Raw genomic sequence first — 17,981 nt, 5'->3', positions numbered from 1 at the left:
GCATGAGCGATGGGGAAAATTTATGCCCCCAGTGCAGCCCAGCCTGACGCTTCTCGCTGTGGGTGTTGGTTCTTCTGACGCCCAGGAGAGAAGCTCTGGGCTAGGTGGCTGTATGGGGACGGCTGCTTCAAGCCCCCTCAAAAATCCATGCCCAGGGCCATAGCCCCTCTGGCACCCCCCCACACACTACACCCCTGCAATCCAGCAAGGCAGAAGAACCCAGTTTCCCCCAGTGCCAAACCAAAACCTAAGCTGCCATCCTGCAGCCACTTACCTGGGAATATGCCCGTTAAACACAAAGAGACTGTCTTCTGGGTGGACATGTATAGCATTGCGCTGTAAGTTAATTATACAATAAATTCTTAATAAAAGACTGTACTTTCCCTCCTGTAGAGCAATATATACCCACCAGAAAAATGCCTCCTTGCTGCTAAGAAAAACGGAAGGAGAAACTATGAAGCTGCCAAGGACTAGGAAATAAGAGTAAACTAGGAACAGTGCAATAAGGGATGGGCGTGTTGGATTCTCTTTAGGATCCCATGGATTCCTATTTCCTTGTATCCAAACAACTCACTTTTCAATCATAGCAATTATTCACCCATTGGCTAAAAGCACTGGTAGGCAGGAGCAGCCAGGCTGCCTCATTTCACAGAAATTTCTTAGGGTATCTACATGTTTTGCTTCATAACTTTCTAAGAGGGCTATAGACTTATTTTTTATCTTAAAAAAGAAAGCTCAGCCTCTTGGTTCTGTGCCTGGGAGCACAAATGATTACCTCCATATTTGCAAGCCTTGATGTTGCCTAACAAAATAACATGACCATGGAAACCAGTGCTATTATGCAGAATGGGTGTTATAGCAACTGCTCTGGTTAACATTTTGCACCAGTGTAGTTTCAAGATACTCTTCAAAGGCAGCCTCAAATAGAATGAATTGATTGGAGTCTTTAGGTAAGAGTCAAAGAGCTAAGTGCATGGTGTATGGATTCTGCCTTATGGAGGAAAGTTAAAGGTTTGGGTTGATGCACTTCTAGGTGAGAGATGGTGTCAGGTATTAATGGGGCTGTGGGCATTTTTGAGGACTGTTAACACTACTTTGCATTCTGTCATCTACCTTTGCTTCCAGGTGTGATGCCAGCATTGCAAAACTCTCTGGAGATATAAATATCATCAGGCATGAGATCTCAAAACAAGAGAAAGAAATTCATGCAATCAAGTCTACTGTAGAAAATTATGCTAATAATTTGGAGTTGAAGGTGAGTGAATCTGAATGTTTGTTATTCAAATCTTTAAGGTGTGTCAGACATTGCCCCAGTTCCCCATTTGATTCCAAACTACTGACTGACCTTAGTGAAAGACGGAGGCTGAGTTCGAACTATAATTTAATGTACCATGAAGGAGTTATGGAAAGCCTTGGCTTACATGGTCTCCCATTTTGCTTCTTCTGTTGAGCAGTTTGGAAGCAATTACTACCATCTAAACAGACAAACTGTGGTTAATACTACCTATGGTTTGTTTAAAAGAATCCATTGGATTGTTAATACTAAATATTGCGAGAGGTAGTACTTCTTCAGTATTGAAAACTAAACACTGTACAAAGGTGTGTAAAATTATTAACATTAATAGAATGGAGTTGTAAGAATACAGAGTTTTTTCCAGGTTGTTTTTTTTTTTAAAAGATTGAAATCCCAAAATAATTTTAGATTTAATCTTACAGGAGCCCAATTTTCAGTGTTCTGTGCATTTGAGGCTCAGTCTGGGAATGTCTATATTAATAGGACAAAATTGTTTGTGAGCACAGAGAAGAGGCAATTTGCCCTTCCAGCCAGCATATAGATTAAGCTTTAGGAAAAGGTTTTGTGGCGACACAACCTGAAAGAAAGAACTTTGGGAGAATAGTGCTCTGTTTTATTAATCCTACAATTTACATAAGTGTCCTAAAATTATGTAAAAAGCTTATTTATATACTTCTGTTTGGTGTTTTGATTTACCTATGTGTGAATCCCTTCAGAGACACTTAATAAAGACCTTTGATAAACAAAAGAATGTAAGAATCATACCAAAAAAGAAAAGTTGCATAAGCCTGTCTGGAAAGCCTATCTGTAAATCTCAGATATGTGAAATCTGGGTGCGGCTAGCAAGTGATGAAGACAGAGCATTTTGTTGTTCACTTCAGTTCCACAGCAGCTCTCTCGCAAACAAGCTGGCACTCAGGAACTGAAATTTACAGCCCTTTGCAACACAAAAACCTCAACAAGCAAGGAACTTGCTGAGGAGATTCGTAATTCATTTTAAAACTTTAAAGGGAACCTTACTACTAACCTGCTCTTAGGCATTCAGGGCCTTACAGAAAGGAGGCAAAAAGGCAGCATCCAAACTGTTCTGAGGTAATGAGCCAGCTGCCCATAAAGGTGACTGCTGCCAGCCTCAACTCTGCCACTGAGCATGTGCAGACTTATTAAAGTAATAGACAACAGTGGATTACACTTTCATATCTATAAGGAGATTGGCCATTGCTTGCTAGCTCTACCTTTTTTGACATATATAGTAGGCCTGTAACCCCAAAACAGTGTCAGCACCAGGCACCCTTAGGGCATTAGACAGGGCCCACCACTGCTGGTGCCTCCCCTGGATTCCCAGCCAACTTACTGAGTGCTAGACAGCCAAAAGCTTCTCACAGAGCCCTGGAGCATCAACAATCGTATCACTCAAGGGAATTGTGAGAAATTAATAGTAGTTGGTTTAGCAATTCACCGCTGTTACCAGGTAAACCCACATTCATGGTGGCCTCCCAATATAGGAGTGGGGGGGGGTCCATAGAGGGCACTTTACCAATAGCCCCCTTACACCTGGAGTCAGTCTCCTTCACTAGAGGATTTTAAGCAGAGGTTGGGTGGCCTTTTGTCTTTAGTTGAGATTCCTGCATTCCAGGGAGTTACACTAAGTGACCCTCTAGGTCCCTTTTAACTCTAAAATTCTGTCATTCTTTGACAAGTATGTAAGATAAAGATTGTTGACATATCCTCATTGTAAGAACTTTTAAAATTGCATACTTTTTGAAGGTATCTGATCTAACATGAATGTTCAGATGCTTGCAGTAATAATAGAAAATAAGCTACCCACGTATATTGCTACAGATAATATTCATGGCTTCTCAGTTTTGGAGATTAAGCCCTGCTCTATTAAAGACCAAAGCTATTCTTTAGCAGGCATTAGGTGGCTGGTCTTTTCTCTTGCTTCAGTATTGCCTTCATTCTTCATAGTATAGTAGCCACACTTTATTTCCCAATCTCCTGTATTCCTTACTGACAGTTTACTGTATTTCTCAAAGGACAGGTATTCTTGAGAGGGTGCAAGTGGAAATATTTCACCAGAAAAATGTGGTCAGAGGCATGTTTCAAACCTGTCTTCCTCTTGGCAGAAAATGATGTTTCCGCAATCCAAGTAAAATAGAATAAATGCACGTCATGAATCACATATACCAGAATACCAAAGAATGTAAAGACAAAGTTAGTCTTTTCCTATTGAGAGACATCAAGCAGTGAAAAAATGACAAATAAAAGCTCAACAGGAAAAGACACACACACACAGAGAGAGAGACAGGGGAAAATGTCCAGAGCTTAGCCACACATCCAGAAATAATCACGATACAGCCCTCCCTGGATTACACGTAAGATCAGAATGCAAAACAGAACTTCAACAGCTAACACTAAAATCTCACACCACTTTATCCCTTCAAGAGTACTAAACTGGCTTTGTTCACTGATGGCCTGCGGTGAATTGTAGTGCAGTTGTACCTCAGGATACATTTCCCAAATATAAAACTGATTTTTCCTCAATCTTATCTAAGCACCCTTATGTACTCTCCAACTATATCATGACCCTAACATTTTAGTCAGTTGTAACTGCTCCTGAAAGCCACACTGAATTCACTGGGTTTTAAGAGTTGTCAATACACATAATTCAATCAGCGAAATTCTGGCGGATACTAAATTATTTTGTACCAGTTGATGGCAAGCCTTTATTACTGAGTTAAATTAATTCTGAGAAAAGCTTTTAAGAATGGGCCTGTCGGAAATTCTGGCTTTTCCCACTCACTGCAGCAATAATGTGTGTTTAATGTAAGTGCTGGAATTCTGCCTTATAAAGAGTGTTCCCTGTTGAATTCTTATTAGGTAATGCAGCTTTTAGGCAAGATAGACACTTCAAACTCAGAGCAAAACTCAAATTTGAAGGCAATACAAGGAAATCAACATCATGAATTGCAGCTCCTGGATCTCAAGTAGGTGGTGAAAGCTTTTTAACTTTATTAACACACCTAGTTTAGGCCAATGGAATTTTTTTTGAGGGAGCAAAACAGAACCATTTATTTACATGCTTTTGGGAATACTGACAAACTAGTGAGAAAAGTTCAATAGAAACCTAACAATACTGGTCACAGAGTAAATTGCCGAAGTGATACTCTTGCCCCTCAAAAAGCAAAGGAAGAATTGCACTTTCCCCCTTTATTGTAACCATTTATTATGAACCATAGCCCAGAGATTATGCATGTGCAAAGGTGTTTGCACCTTGTTTCCCTGCATTTATAAATCCCTTTGTATAGAAATCTATTTTTTTAAATGATATTTATTGAAAGTTTAAAATTACAGAGAATAAAAAAGAGAGAAGGAGAAGAAGAAAAAGAAGGAAAGGAAAAGAAAAAAAGTATATATATATACTTATATATATATATATAATCATTATAATGATTATATATATATAATCAGAAAAACAAGGAATTAAGCAATACAAGTCAATAAAAAGAAAAAAAGAAAAATACAAAACACACAATACATCAAAACCAACAACAAAAAACACAAAACACAAAAAATTAAAAACAAATCCAATATTCCCAAATCTTTATCTTTCGTTAACTTGTTTCATCGACCTCCTTTTTGTATTCTAATTATTAATTATCTCAGCAAATCCTTTCCATCTTTCACTATATTCTATCATTAAATTATCTTAATTTATTTTAACCTTATCTTACCATAAAAAGCCCTAGAGCTTAAAACTTAAAACTTATTTATACATAATTCCTTATAATATTTCTATTAAAGCCAAATAGTTTCATTCCAGCATTTTTCTAACACTCGTTAATTTTACACTAATTCTCTAAATGAATTTTTAAACTTTCTTCCAATCTTCATCCATCGTCTCTTCTTCCTGGTCTCGGGTTTTGTCAGTCCTTTCTATCCCTTCCATCTAGTCCATTAACCTGGTGACCTTCTATCCGAGGCTCTTAAGTCTTTTCCATGTCCCTTCTGCAGGTCTTCTTCATGTTTATACCTGCACTTTACTTTATCTTCTGCTGATCTTATTCTTAATTCCCTTCCTTTCTCACTGAGGGGTAGATCTCGGGGAGACTCCAACTTGACAATGTCTTTATCCCTTCTCGACAGGTCAGTCCACTCTCCACAGTCAGCACTGAAATCCAAAAGATATTTGAAGGCATGTTTCAAAGTCCTTCCAAAGTTAAGGGCCCGCACAACTCCAAGCTCCCCCTGGCCCACAACCAGATCCCAAAAGTCAGAACATCCCTGCATAGGGGGATCCATCCAGCTTCCCATCTCCAAACCAAACAGTACTCCATCTCTCCCAATCTGACTTTCTCCAGGTTCAGTCATCAGAAACAACAGCTTATTTTCCTGCAAGGCTGCGGCTCTCTCCATTTCTATTACTTGAGGTTCAGCAACAACCTCCTCCTTTGTCTTCTGCACAACTTGCCCTGTCAAAGCAAATTCCTGAGATGGTTCCTGAGTAGTTTCTATGCAGGTATTCACCGTTTGTCCAAAATTGCTAACTGCAACAGTCATCAAATCCATCTTTTCATGTAGCTGTTCCAGTAAAGCGCTTGTCTTGCAAAGAGCAAGCACTAAAACTTCTTCTAGACACATTCTTGCTCAAGGTCAGGTTCCCACGATCTTTAATCTCTGCAGCTGTAAAATTCCCCAGATCGACTCCAGCAACAGTATCACAAGCTCCCTCTAGAGGAAATAATTTCTGTTTGTATCCGTCTTTTTGAAAGCAGCTCCAGCAACAAAATTACTTCCGTTTTCCAGATATTTCATTCCTTTTTATATGCAGAAGGAAACATTGGAATCAATATGTTTCTCTTTTTTAACTATCTGTCAAATAACGTTTTATTCACAGTCAATGAACTTCCCCAAAGCGTCTGTCTCTGACACCCCGTTCCCAGGTTCAAGACGGTGGAAATTTATCTTTCTTTACTCTCTTTCCTGCAGGTTTAAACAATCTAAGATTTCCCCCCTCTTCTCCTGCTTCCAAGGGGGGTTTGGTGTTTTTAGCTGATGAAAATTTAGTCCTTTACAAACGACTTTCCAGACTTTAGCTTGCAATGTCTTTGCTTCAATCTATTTACAAAAGCAGAAGGCGGACTTCCTGTTTAGACCTTCCCGCTTCAGTACCAAATTAATTCAACTTTTAAAACTCCAATTCTTCACTTTACTCACGGGTAGTTACTTCTAAATCCAATTGTCCACAGGAAAAAGTCAGTGCTCTCCGGCAACAGCTGTGCGGCTTCACTCCGTGAAAGTAGCAATCAGTTCGAAGCACCGCGCCGCTCACCCCACTTTGCTTCGGAGCCCCAAAATGGGTTTCCCCGTGAGTAGGGGAGGCGCTCTTAGTGCCCGCCGAATCCCATGTTCCCAGGCTTCCTCCGCCTGGGATTTTTAAGGGGTCCCCGCCTTCGCCGTGGCGGCAAGACCCGATTCTCACGGAGTGGGTTCCTCTCGGTCAGAGGAACTCCGCCATTGCCGATGGCGCTAACCCGGAAGTCCCTTTTGTATAGAAATCTAGCACATTCATGAGAAAGAATTCCCCCAAGGCCCCTTCTTGATGGTTTAGTTTTTGTATGTGCAAGTGTTTTCTTTGTTTTGTTTTGTTATAATGTGAGAAAGTATTCAGAAATCAAACAATAACTTTGCTTACTAGAGACATTAATGTTGTGGTTGTTTAGTCGTTTAGTCGTGTCCAATTCTTCGTGACCTCATGGACCAGAGCACACCAGGCACTCCTGTCTTCCACTGCCTCCCGCAGTTTGGTCAAACTCATGTTGGTAGCTTCGGAAACACTGTCCAACCATCTCGTCCTCTGTCGTCCCCTTCTCCTTGTGCCCTCCATCTTTCCCAACATCAGGGTCTTTTCCAGGGAGTGTTCTCTTCTCATGAGGTGGCCAAAGTATTGGAGCCTCAGCTTCAGGATCTGTCCTTCCAGTGAGCACTCAGGGCTGATTTCCTTAAGAATGGGTAGGTTTGATCTTCTTGCAGTCCATGGGACTCTCAAGAGTCTCCTCCAGTACCATAATTCAAAAGCATCAATTCTTGGGCGATCAGCCTTCTTTATGGTCCAGCTCTCACTTCCATACATCACTACTGGGAAAATCATAGCTTTAACTATACGGACCTTTGTTGGCAAGGTGATGTCTCTGCTTTTTAAGATGCTGTCTAGGTTTGTCATTGCTTTTCTCCAAAGAAGCAGGCGTCTTTTAATTTCATGACTGCTGTCACCATAATGCCAAAAGTCTTTTTACAGGGGAGGACGCATTATGAGGCTTAAAGTTTATTTTTTGCAACCCACCCCTTTCAACTTTTCACTCCACACTAAGGTCTCTCTACACAGGGCTTCTGGTTTTCTCTGCCAATTTCTTAATTTATCTGTGACTCTTTTTCTATATATAACTAATTCAAAACTTAACTACATGAGTCATGCTAAAATGAACCACAAAATCACATAGGTTCAGAGCTATGAGTAAAACATGGCCTTGAGTCACTTCACCAATTATTGCTGATGTTATGGATGTAGGTACACACTCCCACAGAGAGACTCCCATCTCTGGCTCATGCTTTGTCACTGTTGTTCATATCAAGGCGTCTCGTTTCTTACTTTCAGGATGGTCTAACTAGGCCTGTGTTTCAGATCCTCAGGCTACGCTTTGGAGATTTCGTATTCTCAACCAGTTCTGTTTCTCAGTATTATTCTGGCATTTATACTCCCACCCACCTGTTGCATAGCTGGATGTTAGGTTCAGATTTTTTCTTTTTAAGGCCTTAGGTTTTCTAGCTCAGAAATTGTGTTCATAAGCTAACATATTATACTGAAAAATGTGTGGAATCAAATGACTCAGGTGTCAGGTTTTAGTTTTTTTTAGTTGCTTCTTATTTGGGAATACTCTTGGGTCCAAGTATTACGCTGATATCTACTGTACACCCTTGAGCAGAAAGTCAGGAATTTCATCTCACATACAGAACTTTACAAAACTTGGAAGTATGGAACGAATTAAAAATATATCTCAAATGTGATTCTGTGGTGACTATATTTACTTGATTGATCGATGCTGCCACACATGAATGTTGGCTGCCTTGAGAAAGTTATATTTAGCAGACACAAAATTAGACAATATAAAAAGGCCTGTGTGAGATATAGCTTAGTAATGTTCCAGCCACATTAAAAGGTAAATGTTGAGTGTGTGTTTTTTTGACAGACAGAGATAGGAAGGTCTCCAAATTTAACTGGATATAGTTATTGTACTGTGTTGCATGAATATTCACTAATGGTATCTTTAAATGCTAGGATAAATGGTGTTTTAAATGACTTTAAGGATCAAATCCAAAACCAGAGGAAGTGGATAGAAAATGAGTTAAGGAGATCTGAGCAAGAGCAGGCCTCTCTCATAAATCAGTGTCTTTATTCAGTGAAAGAAAGACTGGTAAGTATACTTAGAATTATTACTTCTAATGGATGTTACAGTGAACCCAGGAAGACTTACTTACCTAGACCTTGTGAAAGTAACCGTAATTAAGGATTTTCCAACAAGGAATACAAACTGAGATTCCAACAAGGAATACAAACTTTCAGAGCACACATAGGAGGAATAGTGCCCCTTTAAGCAATGGGAACTGGGGAGAGCAGGTACAACTCAGGCAAAGAGAAAATTGGGAGAGAGTTCTCTTAGGATAAACTGAGAAGGGAAAATGGGCACAGAGGCAAAGCAATTGCACATGAAAGGAATCTAAGGGGGTCCAATATTACTATCAGAGATCTGATATTCGGCAATATTTTAGCCCTTGTGCTCAATATAGTGCTGTCAAGTGGTAAAATACTACTTTTATGAAATGGAACATACAGAAAGCATGCATCATAGAAAATAAAATTACCTTCCACTATGGATATCATACTTTGCATCACAAGCAAAATCTTAACACAGTGGCTTCAATAAGCCTCCCATGGATGGCAAAGTGCCTACTTTTCAATGAGCGACATTCTAAATTAGTTTAGATTCTTGGCAGTAGAAGAGTTCCTGGCTCCATGCAAGCACTTAAGTTGAGTGTTTAGCTTCAGGAAATCCTTGTTCCAGGATTAGGGCTCTCAGTGTTTATCTGAATTAAATGTCTCACACAAAATTCTGGATGCAGCTGGAAAGATTCATTTCATTAAGTCACATCACAGGAGTGAGAGATCCAGTTCTTATATACAAGAGTCTGAAATCTAAGTAACTGCTAAGCCTAAATAATTGACATTGCATAGCAAGTTTAAAATGTCACATTTCCTATATTAAAACATCAAGGTCAATGTTGGTAACCTCAAAAATATCAAGTGCTGGGTTGCTTTGAATTTCCAAGGAAAAAACGGTCTCCTTCCTTTAACAGGGCAGGTTTTGGGAGGTTCATTCTCTTAATAATCATTATTGCCATAATAACAAGTACAGGGTGAACATTCCTTTGGCCATAGTTAATTTCATCGCTGATGGGAGAGGATAATGGAGATATCTAGAGTACCACAATGAGAGGATGACTGGATCTTTCATTTCAGCTGCCCCAAGTAGATATTCAAAGACTTTCTCGGATTGCTGCAACCACTATTAACAATTCACATTTCTATTTGTTAACTGAGCAAAGGCAACAAGAAATATATAAATGAGCAAGATGCTCATTAAGTGTTTGAGCGTTGTCTAAGTACAGCTGCTTGCTATTTCAAAATGTGTCCTTAACATGCTCCACGATGCAGTTTTAAAATTTTTTATTTGCATTTATATCTCACCTTTCTTGCAAGAGGCTCAAGGTGGCATACATTGTTTCCATGTCCCCTCAAGTCAATTTTATTTTCACAAGAGCCCTGTGAGGTAGGCTAGGCTGTAGGATAGTGAGCGGTCCAAGGTTGTCCCAGGGAGCATAACGGCAATTAAAAGACCTGTCTCCCCAGTCCTAGAACAGCATTATGTAACTATTACCCCACCCTGTCTCATCTTAGCCCAACACAAGTTCTTGGCTGCTGCCTGGAAGTGACGCTTCCCCATATAATTGAGGCAGGTGCCTATCTGTTTGTTTGTTTTGTTCTAAGGCATATTGGTGGAACAGAAATGGAGGGAAATAAAATGGAAGATTCCTCTCACCAAAAGGACAAAAAGCACCAAAAAACCACAGCAATCTAACACAGAGCTGAGCCAGCTGAAAAATTTATCAAAGTAATTTGTGCAGTAAAAAAAATCTACAGACCCTGTTCTACCAGGATTAAAAACTGAAATAAAAATGTGTTGTATCCAACATTAGTACCCACTGAAATTAATGTACATGGCTAACTTACATCCATTCACTTAAATGGATCTACTCTAATATTTTTTTTATTTATACCCTGTCCACCTGGCTGGGTTGCCCCAGCCACTCTGGGCGGCTTACAGCTTATCTAAGTAGGGCTGATATTGAATAGAATTCTATTGCCATAATGTTGGATAGAACTCTACTGGCATCCATCTGTCTTGAGGCAACAGAGTGCGCCTCTGGGTAGTGGGATGAAGTCAAACTGCTGCATTAGCAGCACTGAAGTGCCCTCCCCGGAATGCATGCCTGGGCAGTGTGTATGGAGGTCCTGGGCTGCCCAGACAAGAAGACCTTCCTTTCAGTCTCGCTGATGTGGCCCAAAGGAAAGCAGAGTGATAATTTGGCACAGGCTTGGCTGCAGGTGTTGCCAGAAGGAGGCGTACAAGGGGCCATTCAACCACCTTAGCGACTGCATTCAATCCTTAGCCTTTTCTTCTCCCAAAGATATCCTACAAAGCAGATGTTTAGGGTCAAGGTTTTCCTTCTTCTAGATCAGGCATAGGCAAACTTGGCCCTCCAGATGTTTTGGGACTACAACTCCCATCATCCCTAGCTAACAGGACCAGTGGTCAGGGATGATGGGAATTGTAGTCCCAAAACATTTGGAGGGCCGGAGTTTGCCTATGCCTGTCCTAGATGGGCTACCTTCCCAGGTTGATGAATCTCATCTGCCCCTTACTTCCCTCTACAGCTCATGCAGAAACTGCCTTCTTGACTGTTGGACCCAATATTGGTCTCATCTCCTCAATCCCACCAGAGCCTGTCTTTGCATGTAGGGGAAGCCCCTAACTCACCAAGCGTTTGAGAGCCATCGGCTACCCTCACCTGGTTTAGCCAACCAGTCGAAGCCATTCCTGGGATGTGGCTGCTGTCTCATGCTGACAGCTTCTAGGAGCCACAGGTGAGAGTCAAGTGCAGGGTGGAAACTGAGTGGACAAGCTACACTAGAAGGAGCACAGTGTCCCCCTCATCAGAGGTACTATTCCCTCCCCTAACACCCCAAACATAATCCTGTAAAATTTAAAATACCGTATTTTCCGCTCTATAACACGCACCCGACCATAACACACACATAGTTTTTAGAGGAGGAAAATCCGTAGGCATGCCACCCGTAGGCATTCCCTCCATAACACGCACAGACATTTCCCCTTACTTTCTAGGAGGAAAAAAGTGAGTGTTATGGTGCAAAAAATACGGTATTTATAAATAGTCTTTATGGGAAAGAATAGGTAACTCAGATGCAGTTTTGTGGGAGGCAGTAAAAACGGTTCCAAATTCTGTAATTATATTGATTTATCATAAATCTTTATTTTAAAAGGACACAGTGGAAAAGAAAACGGATGATAGTTATTATTTCCTCTGCAAAAGAATAGAAAGCACTGATAAAACAGAGCAATTTAACGCAGAGCTGAACCAAGTGAAAAATGACCAAAATAAGCTTCATGCAAGGATTGCTAGATTTGAAAAACTGATGTGGCATGAGCTGGAGGAAATCCAAAGTGAATATAGATCAGGTAAGATTTTTGGTGGGTTTCTTTAAGGAAATGCATAGAGAAACCTATTAAGTCCTCGCCTTACCCTCTAATCAGGTGTACTTACCAAACTACACCAGAAATTTCATATTTCTGTGTGCTGTTCATAACGCCCTCATAGCTCAGTGAAGGATGTTTCTGTCGGTAATGTCAAAATCAAGCCCTTGCATATTGTTCTGACAATAACTGAAATCCACAATAATGAAACACAAATCTGCTAACTATTTCTGGCCCTTTCCCCCCAAGTCACACTTACTAATCAGGGGGTACCCATTGGCTATAAGGTGTGTTTTAGATGTCACACTTACTATGAGACAAAGCAAGTAGCAAGTTATCTTATCTGTGGGTGGATCATTATTTCCAGTAACAATCTCATGATGGCTGTGAGCACATTGGCCATTGGGCAGTTGTAGTTGTAGCAGTAGCAGCAGCAGCAGCAGCAGCAGCAGCAGCAGCAGCAGCAGCAGCAGCCTTGATTGCCCACAAAAATGCATCCCTGTGAATAACCAGGAAGGGTTACAAAAATTCTCCTGTAATTACAAGCCTGCTCGTTTGGGGAACAACTTCAAGAACCAATTCTTATCAGATGAACTCACCTCTGGTTAATGAAGGAAAACCAACAAACCCACAACAAATTCCTTGGGTTCCATCCTAGTAAGATGCCATGTTTGCATACTCAGGCGCATGATGCCTGTGACCCAGTGAGGGGCCAGCCATAAATAAGACCCAGGGCATTGGTACTGGGTTGAACTAGGACACAACTTTATTGATTACAGATGTAAGTAGGTTTTGGCCAAGGCATTGGGTATGTATCCAGAATCAAGCAGCCCAACTGCTGGTTGGTAAGTAGGGTGGGACTCAAATCTGACTTGGGGCCATCCCTGACACGCATCAGGTGATACAACCCTGCCAGGGCGGCCATGGGGAAGGGTGCAGTGGCTCCCTTATGTTTCCATGAGTGAGCATTCCAACTGGGCTCCACACCAGGGCAAGCAGCTGCCTCTGCTCAAGCATGAGAATGGTTAAAGCTCGCCTATTCAATGAACAGCTCCTGACACCCCACAGAATAGCCTTCTCTCAAAGTTTGGGGTTTTCCAGAGTGTGGTATCACATAACACAGGGGCAGCTGGCATGCTGCCTTCCAGATGCTTTGGACTCCACCCCCCCCCAAATGATTCCTGGCTATTGGCTATGCTGGCCTGGGCTAATGGGAGTTCAAAGAATTGTAGAGTTGGGAGGGAGGGTCATCTAGTCTAACCCCCTGAAATGCAGGAATCTCAACTGAAGCATCCATGACAGATGACCATCCAACTGCTGCTTTTAAAACTCCAATGAAGGAGAGTCCACAACCTCCCAAGGGAATCTGAAACATCTGAGGTGGGGAACCATATTGGCTACTCCTTCCCCTAAATTTGCAATTTTGCTCATAGCACCTAAGAAAAATTAAGTAGGGTGATATCCTCCAGCAAAGAGTTTGAAAGTAATTATTACTGCACTTTCATGGGAAGAGAAGAAACTGATTTAATTCAGCAAACTTTAGCACAGGTAGTATGTAGGTAAAGGGTTGTTCAGTAGCTTTTATAAAAAAATAAATTATTAAAATGAGTTTTTTTCACCCTAACCATGCCTGCTTTTTACCAGGATTTCAGTCAATCCGTGACTCGCTTAATGCACTTAAACAAATACAGACAGCAAAGCTTAAACTTGAAGAAGAAAAGTTCAAGCAAGACATGAAAAAGATACGGCGGAAGATAACTGAAATTCAAGAAGACTGATGCCACTTCTTAAAACATTTGCATTTAGTCCATCTTGGGAAAGTGTGTAAGAGATTGCAAAAAATAAGCTCAAGAATTCTACTATATCAAGCTTGTTTTCTTATGTCTCCCTAGGAGATTAGTATTGTATATTACTGTTGCAATGTCTATAATAGATTTAAGTCAAATCAATCTGAATCATATTCCTACATCAGAATTTATATTTTGGAAAAAAATAAAATATAAGGGCTGTCAGTAATTGTTGTATAAGCAATTGCTTGGTCTACTTTGGTAATTATTAACCAGTAATTGTTACATTTTGAAATTCTCAAAGCCATAAAAGCCTGTTTTCTAGCCTCAGACAGAAATTATAAACAGGCCTACTAAATCTTTGCAGTGTATTTTTTAAAATCAGGTACAGGTGCTATTCATATAAACAGACACCTACATATAATTTGCCCCTCAAACCCACCTAATTTTATGAAGATGTCGTAAGTTCATGCCTTCAGTAACCAGTCTTGAAAATTCAAATGATTATTCTTACCTACATAGTGTTTTACCTACAGATTTGTTTTTTTTCTTGCTGTTTCTATTTTGGCACAGAGAATTAGGATAGGAAAAAGGCAGAAAGTGATATCTAAGTGATATCCAGGTATGTGACTAAGGATGACTACTTGTATAAGGGAATGGCTCATTCTTGCCCTCCCCTCACACCCCTAAAATCTACTTTGGAGGGTTGGGGGACCCGTGGAGTAGATGGGGGGTGCAGGTTGGGAGGAGAGAAAGGGAAAGTCCTGTTGTATCCATTGGCATAATGTTGGACCTCTCTCAAAGGTAGCATGGCATAAAGGATGAAAAGCATTCTGAAAGGTTGCAAAGCTGGAATGAAGAAGGCTGTGCAACTCATTACTGTTCCTTGACCAACTTTCTGTACTTTCTCTCGCATTAAGAGATCGCAAATACAATTCATCACCATTTTCTTAACCTCGAAAGATTGCTGTTCAGTAATTTTGCAATGGGTAACAACCTGGAAGTGCACCAATTTTGTTTCCAAAAAAAGTAAACTGCTTATTTCCTGGGCCATTCAAAAGGCTTGGAAAATGAATGTCCCTTTCCCCACTAGTTTCCCAAGAACTATGCTGGCCCTTTTATTTCCTTATCTTCATACAGGACAGCAGTGGTAGCCAAGAGTGTCAAGGTGCCCCCTTTTTCCTCTCTCCTCAATGTCATCATGTGCTCCGCGGTTCCTGAGGAATGACAGATTGGTGGCTCCTGGGAGGACTAAATTCCAAGCACCACGGCTCTTTCAGATCCCGATACCTTCTGCAGTATCTGAGCTACAGTTCTGCTTCAAGGAAAATATAGTGCCAAGCAGATACAAAACATGACTGCACTGTAGATAGCTCTTCCGTATCAGTCACTGTCTTCATTTAAAGCCGTGAGGGAATTAGTTACATTCTTCTTCCTCAGTCTTGCAATGTGCAGTTTAGGAATTATAATTACTTATCTTGAAACATCCAGCAATAAAAAGTACTGTGCACAGCAGTAGGCTTACAGACTCGATCTTACTGACATTTCAGAAAGCTAGTCTTTTTGCACTGGAGGGAAAATAGGGCACTTACTCAGGGAGTTACTTCTGAAATAGTGGCATTTTACCTTCCCATCTATGAGTGATAGAAATGAATAGAGGCAGGGGCGGGGGGCGGAAACTTTGACTACCTTTAACCTTGCTATCTTCAACAATGTTGGCGACTGTTTGAGGGGAGATGTTAGCAACATACCTTACAGTCCGAAGATAAATGCCACTTTCTCTGTTCTCTTGCTACTTGTTCTTTAATTTTTACAGGATGCAGAATGGTAGGCTCCAGGCATAACAACACTCTGTATGTCTTTCTAATACTTAAATGGCTTTCACAACTGGCATTTATAAAACCTGGCAATGTAGATAATGAGTTTCTGAAATAAAAAAAAAATACAGCTCTCCCAAGACATTAAACACTCTTTCAGGCACTGAGAAATCCCAAGTGTTTAGATTTACTGCAATTATCATCACATCGTAATGGCGTATAAACCAACACATAGAAAGATTTCAGTAAAATAATAAGCAAAAACATTGATATTAATTATAAAAGCCCACAATCAGTACAGGCCTAAACCATGTAGTATCTGATGCATCTGAGTCAAAAATGGAATTCTCCAGAATATTTGAAACAAAGGCTTAATTCTAATATATATATTTTAAAAAACCACACACACACCCCACAACACAATCTCTGAGATTGCAACATGAAGTGGTAGACTGGCATGGAGGGAGAAATTTCTTAAGCTTTCCCCTGTGCACCATCATTCTGCTGAAAATACATACACACAGCCTCCAGCTGCTGTCTAGTCTTGCTTGAACAAAGTGCAGGTACCTGCATTTTTTTTTTCTACAGAGGATAGAAGCCGCTGTAGGAAGAATTTCATTAGAGAACCAAGATGCTGAAAAACCCCTCTCCCCAGCCCCATGTTAGTTCACTTCCAATTATAGCCTCAAGACATTGACTTCATGCTTAAAGAAACCTGACATTTGTAAAACAAAAAAAACACAAAAAACAAAAAAACAGCCATCTGAAAACAGAATCACAGAATGAACATAACTTATTTTTTCATTCTCAACCCCTCCCCAAACAAATTCAGCCTTAGATGAAGGTTTCCACTCACTTTGGGGTACATTCCTAGGCAACCAGACTCGGAACAGACTTGTCCCTGGTGCCCCAGAAGTCTCTACTAGTTTCACACCATTCATAAAAACATTTTATACAAATAACAATTTCTTACAAAAAAGATTATTATGCAGGAAGTTAAGGAACAAAACTGAAGTTTTTCTTTGTGGCAATTGATTTCTGTCCCAGAAATCAAAACCAAGCAACATATGCTAGGACATGGATATTTGCAGATTGTTCCAGTACTTGATCACATTCTGAACGATATCCTTGATGCAGAAGTTCAGTGCCAACAGAAGAGTAAATGCATTATTTTAAATTTCATGTGAAAATTGCTAGCAATGGAACAAAGTTATGTCTTATTGCAATCATCAAATGGCCCTGAACTGTAGAAGCAGCATTGCAAATTCCAAAACAAACATTTTGCATGTGTTTCAACACATTATACACATTTAATCATCAACACCACCAAACTAATATTATTTCCAATGCCTGAGAAGGTGCGCCAAGGTTCACCTCTAAATAGCAAAAAAGAGATACTGATACATATGCAAATTGGCAAAAGCTTTGGTGCAATATAGTATAGGGTTTGGTAATTTCTCAGCTCGTATTTGCTTAATTCATGGAAATATTTATCAGGCTCTTCATCAGACAGAAACAATGTTTTACTCTGTGCTTCCCAAGTCCATAGACATCTGCTGGAATCTTTCATGCAATAGGTAGATTCAGTTGAGCACAAAACAAACTTCCACTGATTTTCAACTGGTTTAATGACAGACTCCTTTTAAAATATGTTGGAAAATTGATCCTAATTGTTTAACAAACAGGAACCTTGACTTTTAAAGAACAATTGCTAAGTGGATGTTATTGCCATGGGCTTCCATCTGTCAATCTCCCAGTGAAAATGACACTAGGATGCTGCTGCGGCTGAGAGTTTCTTGTCTAGCTCCAAAGCTCGAACATCTCCATTAGCTTTGGCATTTGCTACAAGAGCCTGCGGAAGAAATGGAGGAAATAATAATGTTAATGCTGAAATATATCTTGGTTGGAGAGGAATTAAAGTTAAAGTTATTGTAGCCAATGCTAGTCCAACTCAGAGTAAGTGTATTAAAATTAAGGGACCTAAGTTAGTTATGTTAATTAATTTCAATGACCAAGAAGGACTAGCGTTCCATAGAAGTTGTCATGGGCCAGGAGTCAGCTTTGCCTGCTGAACAGCAGCCCAAAGGGGGAGAAGGCAGAGTGACTCCACCTGCAGCTGACCAGCCTTCAGGGTCATAGAGGGAAAGGTGCTGATGAGAACCAGCTGGCTTCAGCCTTCCTAAGCAGAGCTTCT

The 17,981-nt window shown here is 40.4% G+C and overlaps 2 protein-coding genes across 6 annotated transcripts in view; one reads left to right on the top strand and one right to left on the bottom strand.

Annotated features, from left to right (window-relative positions):
* The window catches only part of FAM81B (family with sequence similarity 81 member B), a 34,519-nt gene extending 20,320 nt beyond the window's left edge, over nt 1-14,199 (top strand). For all 3 annotated transcript variants that reach the window (XM_081212432.1, XM_081212430.1, XM_081212431.1), the window contains 5 exons: nt 1,126-1,255; nt 4,175-4,281; nt 8,631-8,766; nt 11,973-12,168; nt 13,828-14,199. In XM_081212432.1, coding sequence (XP_081068558.1) covers nt 1,126-1,255; nt 4,175-4,281; nt 8,631-8,766; nt 11,973-12,168; nt 13,828-13,961 — 703 coding nt within the window. In that variant the 3' untranslated portion in view covers nt 13,962-14,199. The remainder of the gene's footprint in view (nt 1-1,125; nt 1,256-4,174; nt 4,282-8,630; nt 8,767-11,972; nt 12,169-13,827) is intronic.
* Nucleotides 14,200-15,951: 1,752 nt separating this feature from the next.
* Nucleotides 15,952-17,981, bottom strand: part of SKIC3 (SKI3 subunit of superkiller complex) — a 44,392-nt gene continuing 42,362 nt past the window's right edge. For all 3 annotated transcript variants that reach the window (XM_081212316.1, XM_081212318.1, XM_081212317.1), the window contains exon 41: nt 15,952-17,639. In XM_081212316.1, coding sequence (XP_081068442.1) covers nt 17,556-17,639 — 84 coding nt within the window. In that variant the 3' untranslated portion in view covers nt 15,952-17,555. The remainder of the gene's footprint in view (nt 17,640-17,981) is intronic.

This window comes from Podarcis bocagei (genome assembly GCF_964188305.1).
Source record: "Podarcis bocagei genome assembly, chromosome: 11".
NCBI lineage: Eukaryota > Metazoa > Chordata > Lepidosauria > Squamata > Lacertidae > Podarcis > Podarcis bocagei.
Note: the sequence above shows the minus strand (reverse complement) of the source record. Positions and strands in the feature narration are given on the sequence as shown.